This window comes from Candida parapsilosis, contig 006139 (genome assembly GCF_000182765.1).
Source record: "Candida parapsilosis strain CDC317 annotated contig 006139".
Lineage (NCBI taxonomy): Eukaryota > Fungi > Ascomycota > Pichiomycetes > Serinales > Debaryomycetaceae > Lodderomyces > Lodderomyces parapsilosis.
In genome coordinates, this window is record NW_023503282.1 from 797,537 (window position 1) to 812,931 (window position 15,395).

Genomic DNA, 15,395 nt, shown 5'->3' on the forward strand with positions numbered 1-15,395 from the left:
CAATCTCTTGCTAATTGAAAAAAGCAGCTACTAGCTCTCTCCCATCATCTTACAAGTTTTCTCTCAAAGTTTGGTTCAATTTGGCAACCTTGTTTGCAATTGAAACATCAACAATTCTATCACCGACTTCAACAATCAAACCACCTTTTATATCAGGATTAACTTCATTCTTCAACTTCAAAGTCTTACCCTGTCCTACAAATGAGCTGCCACCAATCGAAGATTCCAATCTCTTCAACACTTTAGATTCCAATGGCTTGGCGCTAGTGACTTTAGCTTCAATGATACCATTATGAGCATCATTCAACATACCAAATTTTTTGAAAATTGATGGAAAGTTGCCCAATCTGTTGTTTTCAGCCAAAACCAAAAGGAAATTAGCAGTGGTGTTGTCCAATTGTAAATTCTTATTGACTTGTTTAACAATGGAAATTCTATCATCTTTAGTTAAAGCAGGATTAGTTAAAGCTTCTTCTAATTTTGGATCTCCCTTGATGACATTTTCAACTTTCTTCAATGAGTTGTAAGTTTGGTTCATGTCTGATTGTTGGATTGTGGCCGAGTATAATGAGTTGGCATAAGTTCCATCAATACCAAATAATTGAATTGGTGGTTTGGTGTTTTTAGCAGCAGTATTGGCCAACACACGAGTTGAAGCTAATGAACGGGTGAATACACGTGAGATCATTGTTGATTACTATCCTAAGGAATATGTTGGTTAACGTTAGCTCTTTCTTCTTGTCAATTGACCTGACTAAGATTCTTTTCCAACAATATTTGAATCTCTCTCTCTGTGTTTTCTCTGTTGAAATTTTTCGTTCTCGCAATTTCTGCGGTACAACTGGTAGCATTGGCAATATATCATTGGCTTATATACTTTAGTATGTGTGTATGGATGTTTGCTCGAATAGGGATAGGTGAAAAATTTATTCTACATGGGATTACACTATGAAAAGGAAGCCTGTTATCCCAACAGCATCTCTCATTAGAGCCACGATTTGAGATGATACCTAGGCTTTCACAGGCTCTTGTCAGTAGCCGAATAAGGCTATCTTCTGAATTCATAACAAAATGCAGAGTTACCACCCACTTTACACCACACACGTATTTTAAACGGTTCAATTCTTCCTCGTCCTCGTCCTCGTCCTCGTCCTCCCCCTCACAAGATCAACAACTTACAGACTTGGAAGCTCAGGATATCAAGTATAGAAAACAAAGAGAACTTTCTCTCAGATTGGTTAAGATCAAGAATTATGGCGATTATTTCCCACCTCATACTCATCCAGGTTCAACGCACTACAAAAAACCAGTCCATGACCATTTACACAAGGGACGACCAGTTAAAGAATTGACTGCACCCAAGAAAAAGACAGCCGGTAGAAACAACAAAGGACAAATCACAATAAGGGGTAGAGGTGGTGGTCACAAACAACGTGTTAGATTACTTGATTTCCACCGATGGGAACTGGGAAAAAACAAAGTTGTTCGAATCGAATATGACCCAAACAGATCAGGACATATTGCATTATTGGAAAACGTAACTACGGGGAACTTGTCATATATTTTGGCACCACAAGGGTTACGTAGTGGTGATGTGGTTGAAAGTTTCAGACAGGGTATTCCTCAAGATTTCATTGAGGAAATGAAGAGGACAAATAATGGTGAAATTGATGATGCATTATTATCCGCCAGAATCTTACAAAGGGGCAATTGCTTACCATTGAAGATGTTACCCGTTGGATCAATCATCCATAATATCGCCTTACATCCAGGTCAAAGAGCACAACTAGTCCGTAGTGCAGGAACATTTGGTAAAATTTTGTCCAAACATCCAGAAAAATCACGAGCCATTATCAAATTATCCAGTGGGGAACATCGTTTTGTACATTTGGATTGCCATGCGACATTGGGAGTGGTTTCCAATAAGGAGCATCAATTGATTTCATGGGGTAAAGCCGGTAGAGCAAGACACAGAGGTAGGAGACCAATCACAAGAGGTGTTGCTATGAATGCCAACGATCATCCTCATGGTGGTGGTAGAGGTAAATCCAAGTCCAACAAGTTTAGTCAATCGAAATGGGGATTGAAGAAGTTCCAAAAGACAAGACTTAGAGCTAACCCAAATGTTATTAGAAACAGAAAGGGAAGAATGGTGAGACACAAGTAGGAAGGAGAAAGGGAGCTTGTACATATACCATTAGTAATAAACGTAGTCTATGCTATAGTGGTTGTTATTCTATTTACACACAAAATTGCACTGTAGATGAAGGTTTAACCAGTTGAATCAACTCACAAATCAAGTGTCGCAAAATCCTCACTAATGCATTGAAATTACCCGAGAATACAAGTATCAATACTAATACAACAACAATGATTGCTAGTGTAATGGCAATGGGGTAAAAATAAGGCCCATTTCTATGTCTTTCAATTAGCTCTAGTATCCATCGTTCCAAGTACCGTAAAATTACATGACCAATGGGGGAATAAGTATCTTGAGTTGGTAGTGGTGGTATGATGCTATGGACCGACTGAGGGTGCTGATGTGGAGGAGGAGTAATCAAGGGGATGTTCAACTCTTCTTGATCCAAATCTATCAAATTACAACCGTGGTGAGAATGTAATGGATGAATAGGTGTTGTCACACTTGACATGACATCGGTTTCAGGAATTGCAAGGGGTTTTGAATCCAACATTGTGGGTAAGTTTGAGGTTGATTTTGACTTTATGGGAACAGGTTGTGGAGTAATAGTAGTAGCAGCAGCAATAGCAGAAGAAACATTGGACTGGTGCGTGGTATCATCATTATCCTGTGGGACTCCCTTGGCCGAGTCTGTCCCTGTTGGCTCAACACTCATCCTTTAGCGTCTTGTGGTGGATTCGAAAGGGGAACGCTTTTGAAGCATTGGCTGGTTTGGGAATTGTGTTGCAAAAAAAAAATCTGTCCAAAATACCAACCACCATTCCACTATGGTGATGATCCTTCCTACTGAGCCCCATAATCATCATCTCTCCAGTGGTTTCAAGTAACACAATTTCCGATACAACTCATTATTATAAACCAATTTTAAGGCAAACTTATCAAACCTGGGCACCACCTGCCCCATAGCACCTCCACATCCACCTCTATTTCCACCACCTCCATCACCTCCATTCGCACCCCCATTTACATCAAAGTCCTCATAATCATAAACCTCATATTGCGACCCATTGTCATTAACTACTTTTTCTAAAGGCGGAGCTCCGGCCACTCGATTAGCAAGCAAATATTCAACACTGTACATCAATTTAAACTCGAGCACTTGCAAAACACAATAACTGACTTTAGTATCGATATAGTTCAATTTAGTTCCAAAATGAGTCTTGATAAATTCATGGGTTACAAATTTCAAATTGGCTTTAGTGATGTAGATGTAATTGTTGATTGAGTATGCGTCTTGAAATTGAAGTCCACCATTGGAAATATAGTTGAATACGGTTTTGCGAGGGAATATAACGCATAGTTTGTGAGTTGCGTCGCTTAAAAGGGCGGTTGTGTCGCCATTGGATGTCGGTTCACCAAATTCAACAAGTCGTAGTAAAAAGCCGTTTCCATTTGTGCTTGTATTGGTAATGCCTTTAGGAGTAAACCATTTGGTGATGAATGGATCTAGTCGTTGAGATCGATACTTAATGTATTTTAGTACATCTTTAAGCACCCAGCTCGTCTCTCGACTCCTTTTGGCCGATTCTTCTTCCAATTTGCGAAACGATGTTGAAACTTTAGTAAATTTTCGAAACCCTTGGTCATTATTGCCACGACGTTTGCTCTTGTTATTCTTGTGTGAAACATTGTTACTAGCATAGATGTCCTTATTTGAAGCCTCGAATAGTCGTTGATAGTCTAACTTGTCTGATTTTGCATTGAGAATTATAAATCCATCATTATTGACACCATCTTCATGTTGATTTCTCGATTCGTGTTTTTCATGAGTCCTGATTAGTTTGTTGATATCGTAGCCGTATTTCTGGTATAAGAGTCTACGTTGCTCCAGATTTCCCGTATTGGTAGTAGGGATGCCCATTTGGGGAACATTGAAGGGGTTAAGATACTGGTGAATTTCGAGGGAAACGCGTGTTTGATAATCATCTCACATTCCCTAATGGTAGCTCACGAACCCCATTTACATGAAATCTATACTGATCTTTCTTATTTTAATAAATACCAGTTATATACATAGACTCTAAAACTACTCTTCCCCGCTATAACTCGCCGCTATACGACGTCACTGATAATCTTTGAAGCTTCTTTATAAGTCTTCAACAACTCAACGCATTTCTCCCGCTCAGCTTGAATTCCTTCATCTTCTTGTAATAATTCATCAAACAATGCATCATTATATAGCTTCACAACCAACCGATTTTGAATCTGTTGCTTGACATGATTCACCAAAAGACACATGATTGATTTAGGTACTTGATCCTGAATCATTTCTCGAACAATACTGAAATAAGAAATGATTAAACGACGAATCAATTCGCATTCCATTTGTTCGCGTTCGGTCAATTCCAAAATGGCAGTATCGCCTTCAAATGATGTTGATGAGCCGTCGTTTGATTCATCAAGGGATAATTTGTTGAGATCGTGGTGGGGGATGTTTCCTCCTCCATTGATTGATGGAGATGAGTTTTGGGTAAAACTGTGATTGAGTTGTTGTTGTTGGAATTGTTGATGCTGTTGTTGAGGACTTTGAATGACGCCATTGTTGACGAATTGGGTATTGAACTGTAAGGTGGTCTCCTGTGGATGAGGGAACTTGAATGGAGTTGGATGTAATTGAGCTTGAGCTTGTAATTGTTGTTGATGAACGATTGGATCTTTACCAAGGAAATAATTGAGGTATGACTCATTATTGCTTTGATGCGAAGGTGAATGATGGAAATGGTCCGCTTTAGATCTATTTGAGAAAGATCTCTTGTGTTTGGGACCAGCTTCATCTATTCTATCATCAACTGAATTTATATCCTCCTTCATTCTCTTCACCGCTTCATCAGTATCTTCTTCCTCCTCTCCATCTGCTTCGTCATCCCCTTCAACCTCTTCAATGGCACTATTTTTCATTGTCTTTTTACCCAAGATCCTTTGTGTAGCTAATCTCAATTTACTGTTCAGTTCTTGTTCCTTTTGCTTCTGACGCTCAGCAACAACTTCACTCATGGCTTTAGCAGCACCAACAAAATTTGGATGATTGGTGTTGATATAAGCACGATGAATCTCAATCAATGATTCCACATATTTGATGGTGGGGCCAAGACGTTCTCTAAGTAAATCGCTGACAACTTCAATCAATTTGGTTTGCAAACGAGGGTACCTATTTAACTCAGGCCCAATGCTCGATGTACAAACACTATGAAGGATCTTCATCAATTCTTCATAAACCAATTCAACACATCGTTGTGATGGAGATTCCAATAAGCCAATTTGTGGCTTCACCAACAAATCAAATGCCAATTCTGGCACAAATAATGAAGGTCTTGGACCAGTTGAGTTTCTGATTGCAGTACGAATATCTTGCACTGATAAATTGTGAGTTGGGTTTATTGATGCCAATGTGGAACCAAATACTTCATTGTAAATGTAGTAAATCCTAGCACCACCACACAACTCCTTTGTATCAATTTCATTAACAGAGTTACCTTCGATTGAGTTGATAAATCCATTGGCAAATTTAGTCATGAGAGTGAGAATCATGGCTCCTCTTGCTTCTCTAGAATCACCAATGTTGGGCATTTCTCCATACGAAGCCAATTCGTGTTCAGTTTGACCCATAAGGGTATTCAATTTGGCTTTAATGTCGGGTAATCTATCTCTAATGTGATTCATCAAAATCTTATTCAATGTTTGAGCAAGATACTTGGTACCACACTTATTTGCCATGGTTCTATAAGCTGGATGATTGGCAAAAAATTGTTCTTCGGAATATAATGAATCATCCAACGACTTGTTTTCAGAAATGTCTTGTTGAGATCTGTTGACAATACCAATAAATCCCAATTTCAATGGATAAACATTGCCCTTTAAAATATCCACGGCATTTGTTCCTTGATCCATTAAGTCCAATTTAGTCAAAATCCCCACAGTTCTTTTACCTGTAGGATCAACTTGTCTTGCCAATTTCAAAGATTCAGAGTTGACCAAATCTACATTGGCAGGAGATACTGCCAATATAATACAATTTGGCTTAGAGATGTACTCCAAAATCAAGTTTCTTGTTTGTCTTTCAATATCAGTGGGCTGGTCACCAATGGGGATCTTGGTTAAACCTGGTAAATCAACCAAAGTCAAATTCAACACATTTGGGGAATAGATTTTGAGGTTGATGGGTAATCTGCTAATTCCCTTGTTCTCTCCAGCAATTCTCAAAGTCTCACTTTCAATTTCTCTTCTAATATCATGAAAGCTGTAAAAACGTTTGTTTGGAATGTGTAAAAACTCACCCCATTCAGCCCGTGTATTGCTACTTTTCTTTTTATCGTTGCCGGATTTACCACCATTCATTTTTCGAATATGCTCTTCCAAATCAACTTCCTCTTCAGAGTCATGGTCATTGTCATTGTCGCTGTTGTCATCATCATCATGCTCCTTGCCTCCGTTCTTCTTCTTCTTCGACTTTTGCTTCTTTGGCAGCTTCTGTTGGTACTTTGTCACTATAGGATCATCTTCTTTAACATTGATCAATTGCAAAACCAAAGGTCTACGAGTGACAATTCCAGTACCCCTAGGTAAAAAATCTCTGCCAACAATGTTTTCAAGTACTGATGACTTACCACAAGATTGGGACCCAACAACTGCCAAAATGGGTAAATCAATATCAGCCAATTGAGTAGTGGTTACAATATCTTGCAACTTGTTAACTACGGGTATAAGATCCTGCAAAGACATGATGGAAATTTTGAAAATGAGGAAAGGGACAGATGTAGGTTGATGGGAATAGGGGGTCAGGGCCTTTGAAATGGATCGTAAATATATATGAAGGGGATGGTGGGGGCCAAAATACTCAAATCCTCAACGTTCTTTGGTGGGTTTAAACAACAAAAATTTTTTTTTCAATGCACACGCACACTCTGTTTATGTTGTTTACACTTTTAGTTTGCTCTCTCTCTGTGTGCTGTGCTGCTTTGTGTTTTTGCCACTTTTTGTACTTGTCAATGTCGTTACTTATATTAATGAGACATATCACGTGATACCTGGTGGATACACTTTTACACTACGAATGAAAGACGATCAATTAACTTAACTCGATTAAAACCAGTTCAAAGTAGTTGCAACACCCCTCCTAAAAATCAATTACGCAAGTTTCATTTCATTGTCTGTCTTTGTTCTCACCACGACATTCACCCGCGTCATTTAATTTTTTGTTGCTACCTCAAACGTCCACAGTGAATTCACGACACTGCAATTTTCACGACCATTAATAAACTGCCCAATACGGCTTATAATAAGTCTCGTGGAAACAACTATGATTAACCTTTGCTTTAGCAGCCCAATCTTTGATACTCAACTCGTTTTCACAACAGTCACACAAGCTTTTTAGTCATGACCACTAAAGTGTATAAAAGAATATTTTGTTCAGCTGTGCAAAGCAAATGGATGCAAATGAGCCTATAGGTTACTTACTGATACTTCCACTCCAAATTGAGTTCTTTGATAAGATCCTCAATTTGTTTACAACCCTCGAATTCTTTCAAACCACCGATTGGCTCAACCACTACGGTACCTTTAAGCACTTGGGATATGCGATTGTGTCTTGAGAGGTTCGGTTCAGGGACAACAGTGTTTTTGATCCAGTATCTAATGGAACCGTGCACAGTCAAGGGCGGTATGTCATGGGTTATACAAAGGAACAGTATACCCACAACTCATTCCCTGCCACGCGTTGGGTTTGTAGTGAATAATGGGATTGTTGATTCTGTCATGACTTTGGTCCAAAACTTGACAAAATGGATATAACGCTACCCCTGACGATGATAAAATTGCATACACTTCTGACTACAATTGCGGATAAGTTTAAAATTACGTCTGGATCCAATACTTTACTTCTTCGCGAATTGTTCACTACTACCTTTTCGAGCTTGGATCGGGCTTTTATTAATTTGCAAATGGACAATGATTTCCCTAACCTGATTGTATTGGGGCTAAGCCATAAATGAGTTCCCGAGAGGAATAAAGGCAATAGGATTACCAGGTTATCGCATCAGGCTGTGCAACACTTTATAATTGCTACCAACGTAGATGACGGGGATATTGCACAAGAAATTTGTAACCTTAGTTTGCAATTTCCAAAAGCAAGCAATGAACTAGTGTAGCTCTTTTTTAGGCACAGGAAATATGGTCTATTTGATTAAGCAATCTTTTCAGATTCAGTTACCCTGTCCCAAAAGGGTTTATAGGTATTCACTGGACTCCCAAAACATTTGCGAGCTTTGATCCTGTACCACTAATGTTTGTAGTTGGAGAGAAGGGTAATAAGCAAACAGTTGAGCTTATCAAGTACTATTCCGATACCGAATTGATGCAGTTGATGACTATTTTCTGTATGAGAACTGTTGGTATTGTTATTGAGGTCTGTCTAGTCTAACGTCTTAAATGTGGTTACACTAGCTCATTCATGCTTCACTCTTTCGAGTATATTAGTTGGCTGTGAAACGAAGTTAAAGAAGTAGTTGGTTGTGTATGTATTATTGTTAGAGAGCTACCAATCGAATTATTGTTTATATGCAGTACACACACGCTGTTGTGTCCAGAAGTTTTTCCCTCTGCTAAATCGAAACCGTCAAAAGGTGAAAAAATGAAGTAACCCTTTTCAGAAAGCCAACACAGAGAGTGTCTTTCCCCCTTCCCCATCCCATTTTACTCCAATCACACAATGTTGAGGCAGCTTTACTTCACAATTGGACTCATACTATCTATAGTTTCTGTTTCTGCCGCAGCCACCACCACACCTTTCCAAAACTTGTACACATTTGAGCCAACATGGGAGAATCTTCATTATACTCGGTCGGTTGATTTGAATCGAGGCTATGTTAAAGAGACTGACTTGATTGATATCAAAAACATTGCATCTACTCCACAGGCAGAGTACTATTACACTGTCAATGATGGGTTTGACAGTGTGAGTAACATTTCTTATATTGATGTTGTATCTATTGATCAAGCTATTGAAATTAAACTTGAGGCAATTGTCCCTGGTAAAGTTTATAAATTTACATTACCAGCTCCATTGGCACCTGGGTCAAACATTGAGATTGAAGTCAATTATGTTTACGCAAATACGTTGGAGCCTATTCCCAAACGGATCAAGTTGGAAGAACTACAACAGCTATTATTCAAGACCAACAAGTTCCCTTATTCTCCGTATCTTACCAAAGACTACACTTTTGTATTGACTGGTATGACAAAAGGTCAAGAAATGCAATTGGCATTGGAGGATTTAGCCGATGTACTCGAGACCAAGGACACACCAGATTTGAAACCAAGGGTAGATCAAGATACTTTAAAATATGGGCCATTAGTCCATGATATTGAGCCATTCACTTTGAAACCAATGGGATTAATGTACGATCATAATCGTCCATTGACCAAAGTGCTCAATTTAAACCGATCAATTTGGGTGCCTGCATCAAACATAAATCGTGTTTCAATTGAAGAGTATTATGAAATCACCAATGCTGGAGCTGAATTATCTTCTGGGTTTTCGCGTTTGGAATGGTTGAAGGGAAGATATGAAGCTACAAGAAACCATTGGGGGTTGAGTCACTTGGAAATCCCCCTCAAGGATCGTAATTTGGATGATTATTATTATACTGACAAAGTTGGTGTTGTTTCAAGTTCGAAAAATATTGCCAATTACTTAATCTTGCAACCCAGATTCCCACTTTTTGGCAATTGGCACTACAATTTTACTTTGGGTTGGTCGGAAAACTTGGACTTGTTTATTCACAAATTGCCCCAGACCCATGGTGGTGGTGCTGATGATGAATATATCATCAAGTTTCCCCTTTTAAACACGGTTCGTGATGCCACTTATGATGATGTATACATTGATTTCTATTTACCTGAAGGAGCCCAATTTGTAAATGTGTCATCGTTATTGCCTTATGAATCGGTTAATGTTGATAATGAGTTGTCGTATTTGGATGTGTCTAAAGGTCATGTTAAAGTAACAGTACATTTCCAAAATTTGATTGATGATTTACACAAGTTGGATTTGTTTTTGATTTACAAGTATAATCCAACTAATCTTTATATCAAAGTGGGCAAGATTGCCGGGTTTGTGTTAGTTGGGTTGATTAGTTATTACTTGTTGAATATTTTATAGATTTTTAGAAGAAACACAGTATCAAGTTCGATGCATTGAGAGAAGTTTCTTTACACTGATCCAGCAAGAGTGTTCCATGATTTGTAGACAAGAAGTTATTCCATTTTACCTCTAATCTCTGTTTCCTTTTCGGTTGATTAACCCCATTTACTGAATCCTCGACTTGTCCACCCCGTATATAGAAGTAACCAAATACCTGCCGTCAAGATTGACGCCATTCAATTCCTTAGCAGCTGACTGAGCCAGTGGTAAATCATAATAAATGACAAAATACTGACCTTTTTCCTTGGGGTTGTGTCGTATTTGATAAATGCGGCCATACTGTGAAAATGTGCTGAACAATTGCGTTGGTGATGTTGTGAAGGATACGTTCTTCACTGATACAATGGGAAAATTGTAGGATAGTGACATATGTGTGCGGGTAGTGTTTGTGTGGGTGTACATTGAGTTTAGGTGGAATTTGTGATTTTTTTATATCATTTCATCGCGCAGAGATTGTGAGTATCGACTCAGCTCATTTTGTCGTGAAAGTTTCCCTATACATATTTATTGTATACATCATAAGCTAACTGATAGATTACTTCCTCACACTGATGAACGATACCTAACTTATACCCCAATTTTGGGTCACTTGTCCCAAGTGTATTTTTTTCTTTTTTTCAAGTTTGTTGCTCAAAACACCTTTCTAGCTTCCTTCTCCTCAAGGAGTCCCTCTTTGAATAGTCAAAAGCGTCGATTACTCCTGATATCAGTAATTCTTTCAGCTTTATAAAACTTCTTGTAATAAATACCACCAACAATCCCAAGCAAAAGCAAACCAATAAACCAAGGATAAACCGAACTAGTTTGTACAACTTGTTCAACCTTGACATCTTCCTCTTTTGATCCGCTTTCCTTCAATTCAGCAGCCGCAGCAGCCGATTCTAATTCATCGCCATTTTGAGGATCAGTACTCAATTTAGCAGTTTCCACATCAGCAATAATAATCAGCTCCAATGGTTTGTTATTACCATCAACTTCAACTGTGCTTATCCTCATCAATGTATCAAATCCACCAACTAGTTGGCCAAATACCACATGTTTCCCATCCAAGTGTGGGGTCTTGTCAGTGTTTAAAATGAAAAATTGACCTCCATTGGTATTTGGTCCAGCATTAGCCATTGACAAACGACCCAATTTGTCATGTTTTAATTTGAAATTTTCATCATTGAAGCTGCCGCCATAAATCAGCTTACCGCCTTCTCCATCATAATTACCACCTTGAATCATGAAGTTGTTGATGATACGATGGAATTGACTATCCTTGTACCCGTATCCACGAGTCATGGCTGATAATTGATAGAAATTGTCCACTGTTATGGGACATACTTCACCAAATAATGCCAATGTTAGTTTACCCAATAGTGACATGTTGGGCGAATCAGCTTGTTTTTGAGAAATGGTGAATGTTACTTTATGAGTGACTTTGGGGTCATCTACCAAATATTTCTTTTCATCTTCACTGAGATGGAATGTTTCAACTTGGGGGATAACAGTTGCTGTGATGAAGGAAGTTATGTATATGAGTATTACTAATACCACTGATTTGGAATTCATCTTTCGGGGGAAAAACTGATTGATCAAATCGAGCCTCCACTAAATGTATGTATGTATGTATATATTTCTTGATTATATTTGCTTATAGCAATGCAAGTGATATATATTATATATATATATATACGTGTGTGTTGGTTTTTCAGCGCTTAAAATTAATGTGCTTATGGGGTTATATGGTGTTTCATATGAAATCAAAAAATTTGACATTTTGCTTATATTATACCGAAAAACTTGGGAATTTTTACACAGAAACGAAAATTGAACTTTGACACATTGCTCTCGACATGACCAACGAACGTTGGAACTGAGGATACTTCACAGTGTAAATTCATCTAACCAAAATCAGTGGGGCTTATCGCCTTCTACTACTGCACTGGAGTGTATCATGCTTTTCTTTAGTCTGTTGATGTTTTGGGTATATCGTTCACGTGCTTTCCACGTGTCATTTTCGTAGTTTGTTGGGAGAGACGAACTGAGCCAGAGGCGAAAAAAAAAAAAGAACAATCCGTCTAAAGGTGGCAAAGAGTTATCTCAGCAGCAGTTATTCAGATCCAATTGCACATCCTTTAACACCCCAATTGCGTTTTGTCATCAATCATGAACGGTGTAAAAGTAGATATAAATCATTTGAAAAAGGGAGAGGTCAACTTAGGTACTTCCATCATGGCTGTTACTTTTAAAGATGGTGTAATTTTAGGAGCTGATTCACGAACCACAACGGGGTCTTATATTGCCAATAGGGTTACCGACAAACTAACACAAATACACGACACCATATACTGTTGTCGTTCAGGTTCGGCTGCTGATACTCAAGCTGTCGCCGATATGGTGAAGTATTATTTACAAATTTATTCATCACAATTACCAGTTGGTCAAAAACCAACAACAAATATCGCTGCCAATGTATTTCAAGAAATTTGTTACAACAATAAGGATAATCTAACTGCTGGTATTATATGTGCTGGATATGATGACAAGTATGGTGGTTCTGTATACTCGATTCCAATTGGAGGGTCAATACATAAACAAGATTATGCCATTGCTGGAAGTGGATCAACATTCATTTATGGATGGTGCAATGAAAATTATAAACCAAGCATGGAGAAAGATGAGACGGTTGACTTTATCAAGACTGCCTTGGCTGAAGCTATCAAATGGGATGGATCTTCTGGTGGGGTTATTCGAATGGTGATTTTAACGAAAAAGGGAGTTGAGAGGTTAATCTTCTATCCTGATGAGTATGGCGTATTGACAAAGAGAACGGAGTAGTGTATGATCTAGGTGAATAGAAGAAGAAGTGGCTTGATGTAATGTGAGAGATCCATTTTGTAGTTCACGCCGGTATAGGAGTTTTGTAGTTAGCCTTTGATAGCCGAAAAATTGGAATTAAGATGTTGACTCACATACCGAAACTGAAAAAAAAAAAAAAGTTAAGAGAATTACTAAATCTTCAAAACTCATATATAGAGTAGCTACATTAGAAATCACTTTTACCATCTTTTGTTATCTCATAAACAATCGTACAATGTCTGCTCCATTAGATGCTTCGAAATTGGAAGTAACCAAAACCACCAATCCAAAAGACCCTTTACCAAATTCAGAATTGAAATTTGGTCAATCTTTTACTGACCATATTTTGGAAATTGATTGGTCAGCGGATCATGGATGGCATACACCTACAATCAAACCATACCACAACTTTTCAATGGATCCAGCAACATGTGTTTTACACTACTCATTTGAACTATTTGAAGGTTTAAAAGCTTATCGTGACTCCAAAGGTCAAATTCGTACTTTCAGACCTGATAAGAATATGGAAAGAATGAATAGATCAGCCAAGAGAGCATCATTGCCTACCTTTGATGGTGAAGAGTTTTTGAAATTGGTTGACAAGTTTTTGCTCTTGGAAGAGAGATTTGTACCTCAAGGTAAAGGATTTTCATTATATTTGAGACCAACTTTGATTGGAACGTCTGTTGGACTCGGCGTATCTGCCCCAACTAAAGCTAAGCTTTTCCTCATTGCATCTCCGGTGGGACCTTATTTCGGATCAGGTTTCAAGCCAGTTTCTTTAGAGGCTACTGATTACGCTGTCCGTGCTTGGCCCAAGGGAGTTGGTTCTTACAAATTGGGTGCCAATTACGTCTCATGTATCGAACCCCAAACTGAAGCCGCCAAGAGAGGTCATTCACAAAACTTGTGGTTGTTTGGTGACGATGGAGAAATCACTGAAGTTGGGGCCATGAATGTGTTTTTTGCATTCAAAACTGATGATGGTAAATCGGAATTGGTTACTCCACCATTAGCAGGAATGATCTTACCTGGTGTCACACGTGATTCGACCTTGGAATTGGCTAAAGAAAAACTTGGTGGTGACAATTGGATCATTAATGAACGTAAGTTGACCATTCATGAAGTTCAAGAAAAGGCTAAAAAGGGTCAATTGGTTGAAGCTTTCGGTACCGGAACTGCTGCTATTGTTGCTCCCATTAACAATATTGAATACAAAGGTGAACTGATTGAAGTTCCCACTGTTGCTGGTGGTAGTGGTGAAATTGCTGCTAAAGTATGTGAATGGATTCAAAATATCCAATACGGTGACGAAGAGTTTAAGAACTGGTCTAGAATAGCTAAATAAAGGGTGTAGCTAGGAGGCGCTTTGTGTGATAGAAAAAGAAGAGTTTATGATTGTATACAATAGAGCATAAAAGAAGTGTAGAAAGGAGTTTTAGTGGCTGCTTCTCATAGACCCTCGGTTTCTTCCCCTCTCTGGGAGCTATTTCGGCGTGATCCGCTTGTAAACAAAAATGCACATCGCCGGGCATTAGTACAATGGCAATGTATGGACCAGTTTGTCTCCATGCCAGTGTAAATTACAACAAACTGAAGTGTGGGGAAACAAAATATGTGTTTTTGACATTTGTTACTCCTGCATCAGGTCTTAATTTGTACATATTTCTTGGGCGACGAAAAGATGAATACAAATGTAGAGTGAGCAATGTAGATGGTAGTAGGACAAAGTGGAAACAAGGGTGGGGAACAGAACACTTTGGATACGGCGTTTTGTAAAGGTTCAGCTTTGTACCGTTTCGTGCAAGCTTTAGACGAGATGGTTGCAACCGTCGTATCTGCGACCTAAGTGAGTTGCCATACACAAGTTAATTTTGGGAACGGCTCATATCAGACGTTTTGGCATTCTTTGGCGTCTTGGATTAGTAAGTACATCACCGAAAAATTGATAAAGGATGTTCCATTTTCAACAGTCCGTTGCAAAGCATTCTGGCCGTATTTTGCAAGATAGAGTTTGCACTTGGTGCAGATACTAAATGAAAGAGATTCGCTCATTAATGATGTACAAAAAACAAAGATGAAACACGAATGAAATCACCGTTACGGTTGTAAACTCGCACCGGTAACGTCATTTTTCCATCTTGAACTTACCAG

At 38.6% G+C, this 15,395-nt stretch overlaps 10 protein-coding genes across 10 annotated transcripts; 4 read left to right on the forward strand and 6 right to left on the reverse strand. All coding sequences in view use genetic code 12, as the record gives it.

Annotated features, from left to right (window-relative positions):
- Positions 1-49: 49 nt before the first annotated feature.
- On the reverse strand, positions 50-688 carry ATP5 (F1F0 ATP synthase subunit 5; the record flags this gene model as incomplete). Its single annotated transcript, XM_036810780.1, has 1 exon — positions 50-688. The coding sequence occupies one exon, from the start codon at positions 686-688 to the stop codon at positions 50-52; it is 639 nt and encodes a 212-aa protein (XP_036667282.1).
- A 315-nt stretch (positions 689-1,003) lies between these two features.
- On the forward strand, positions 1,004-2,167 carry CPAR2_503450 (mitochondrial 54S ribosomal protein uL2m; the record flags this gene model as incomplete). The annotated part of the gene is made up of 1 exon (XM_036810781.1): positions 1,004-2,167. The coding sequence occupies one exon, from the start codon at positions 1,004-1,006 to the stop codon at positions 2,165-2,167; it is 1,164 nt and encodes a 387-aa protein (XP_036667283.1).
- Positions 2,168-2,240: 73 nt separating this feature from the next.
- On the reverse strand, positions 2,241-2,855 carry CPAR2_503460 (uncharacterized protein; the record flags this gene model as incomplete). Its single annotated transcript, XM_036810782.1, has 1 exon — positions 2,241-2,855. One exon carries the CDS (start codon positions 2,853-2,855, stop codon positions 2,241-2,243), a length of 615 nt encoding a protein of 204 aa, XP_036667284.1.
- A 147-nt stretch (positions 2,856-3,002) lies between these two features.
- EST3 (telomerase subunit) lies at positions 3,003-4,061 on the reverse strand (the record flags this gene model as incomplete). Its single annotated transcript, XM_036810783.1, has 1 exon — positions 3,003-4,061. One exon carries the CDS (start codon positions 4,059-4,061, stop codon positions 3,003-3,005), a length of 1,059 nt encoding a protein of 352 aa, XP_036667285.1.
- Positions 4,062-4,252: 191 nt separating this feature from the next.
- Positions 4,253-6,919, reverse strand: DNM1 (dynamin-related GTPase; the record flags this gene model as incomplete). Its single annotated transcript, XM_036810784.1, has 1 exon — positions 4,253-6,919. The coding sequence occupies one exon, from the start codon at positions 6,917-6,919 to the stop codon at positions 4,253-4,255; it is 2,667 nt and encodes an 888-aa protein (XP_036667286.1).
- A 1,984-nt stretch (positions 6,920-8,903) lies between these two features.
- OST1 (dolichyl-diphosphooligosaccharide--protein glycotransferase subunit) lies at positions 8,904-10,355 on the forward strand (the record flags this gene model as incomplete). Its single annotated transcript, XM_036810785.1, has 1 exon — positions 8,904-10,355. One exon carries the CDS (start codon positions 8,904-8,906, stop codon positions 10,353-10,355), a length of 1,452 nt encoding a protein of 483 aa, XP_036667287.1.
- A 147-nt stretch (positions 10,356-10,502) lies between these two features.
- Positions 10,503-10,799, reverse strand: CPAR2_503495 (uncharacterized protein; the record flags this gene model as incomplete). The annotated part of the gene is made up of 1 exon (XM_036810786.1): positions 10,503-10,799. The coding sequence occupies one exon, from the start codon at positions 10,797-10,799 to the stop codon at positions 10,503-10,505; it is 297 nt and encodes a 98-aa protein (XP_036667288.1).
- Positions 10,800-11,078: 279 nt separating this feature from the next.
- Positions 11,079-11,951, reverse strand: CPAR2_503500 (uncharacterized protein; the record flags this gene model as incomplete). The annotated part of the gene is made up of 1 exon (XM_036810787.1): positions 11,079-11,951. The coding sequence occupies one exon, from the start codon at positions 11,949-11,951 to the stop codon at positions 11,079-11,081; it is 873 nt and encodes a 290-aa protein (XP_036667289.1).
- A 597-nt stretch (positions 11,952-12,548) lies between these two features.
- Positions 12,549-13,220, forward strand: PRE3 (proteasome core particle subunit beta 1; the record flags this gene model as incomplete). The annotated part of the gene is made up of 1 exon (XM_036810788.1): positions 12,549-13,220. One exon carries the CDS (start codon positions 12,549-12,551, stop codon positions 13,218-13,220), a length of 672 nt encoding a protein of 223 aa, XP_036667290.1.
- Positions 13,221-13,476: 256 nt separating this feature from the next.
- Positions 13,477-14,589, forward strand: BAT22 (Bat22p; the record flags this gene model as incomplete). Its single annotated transcript, XM_036810789.1, has 1 exon — positions 13,477-14,589. One exon carries the CDS (start codon positions 13,477-13,479, stop codon positions 14,587-14,589), a length of 1,113 nt encoding a protein of 370 aa, XP_036667291.1.
- Between the last annotated feature and the right edge of the window lie 806 nt (positions 14,590-15,395).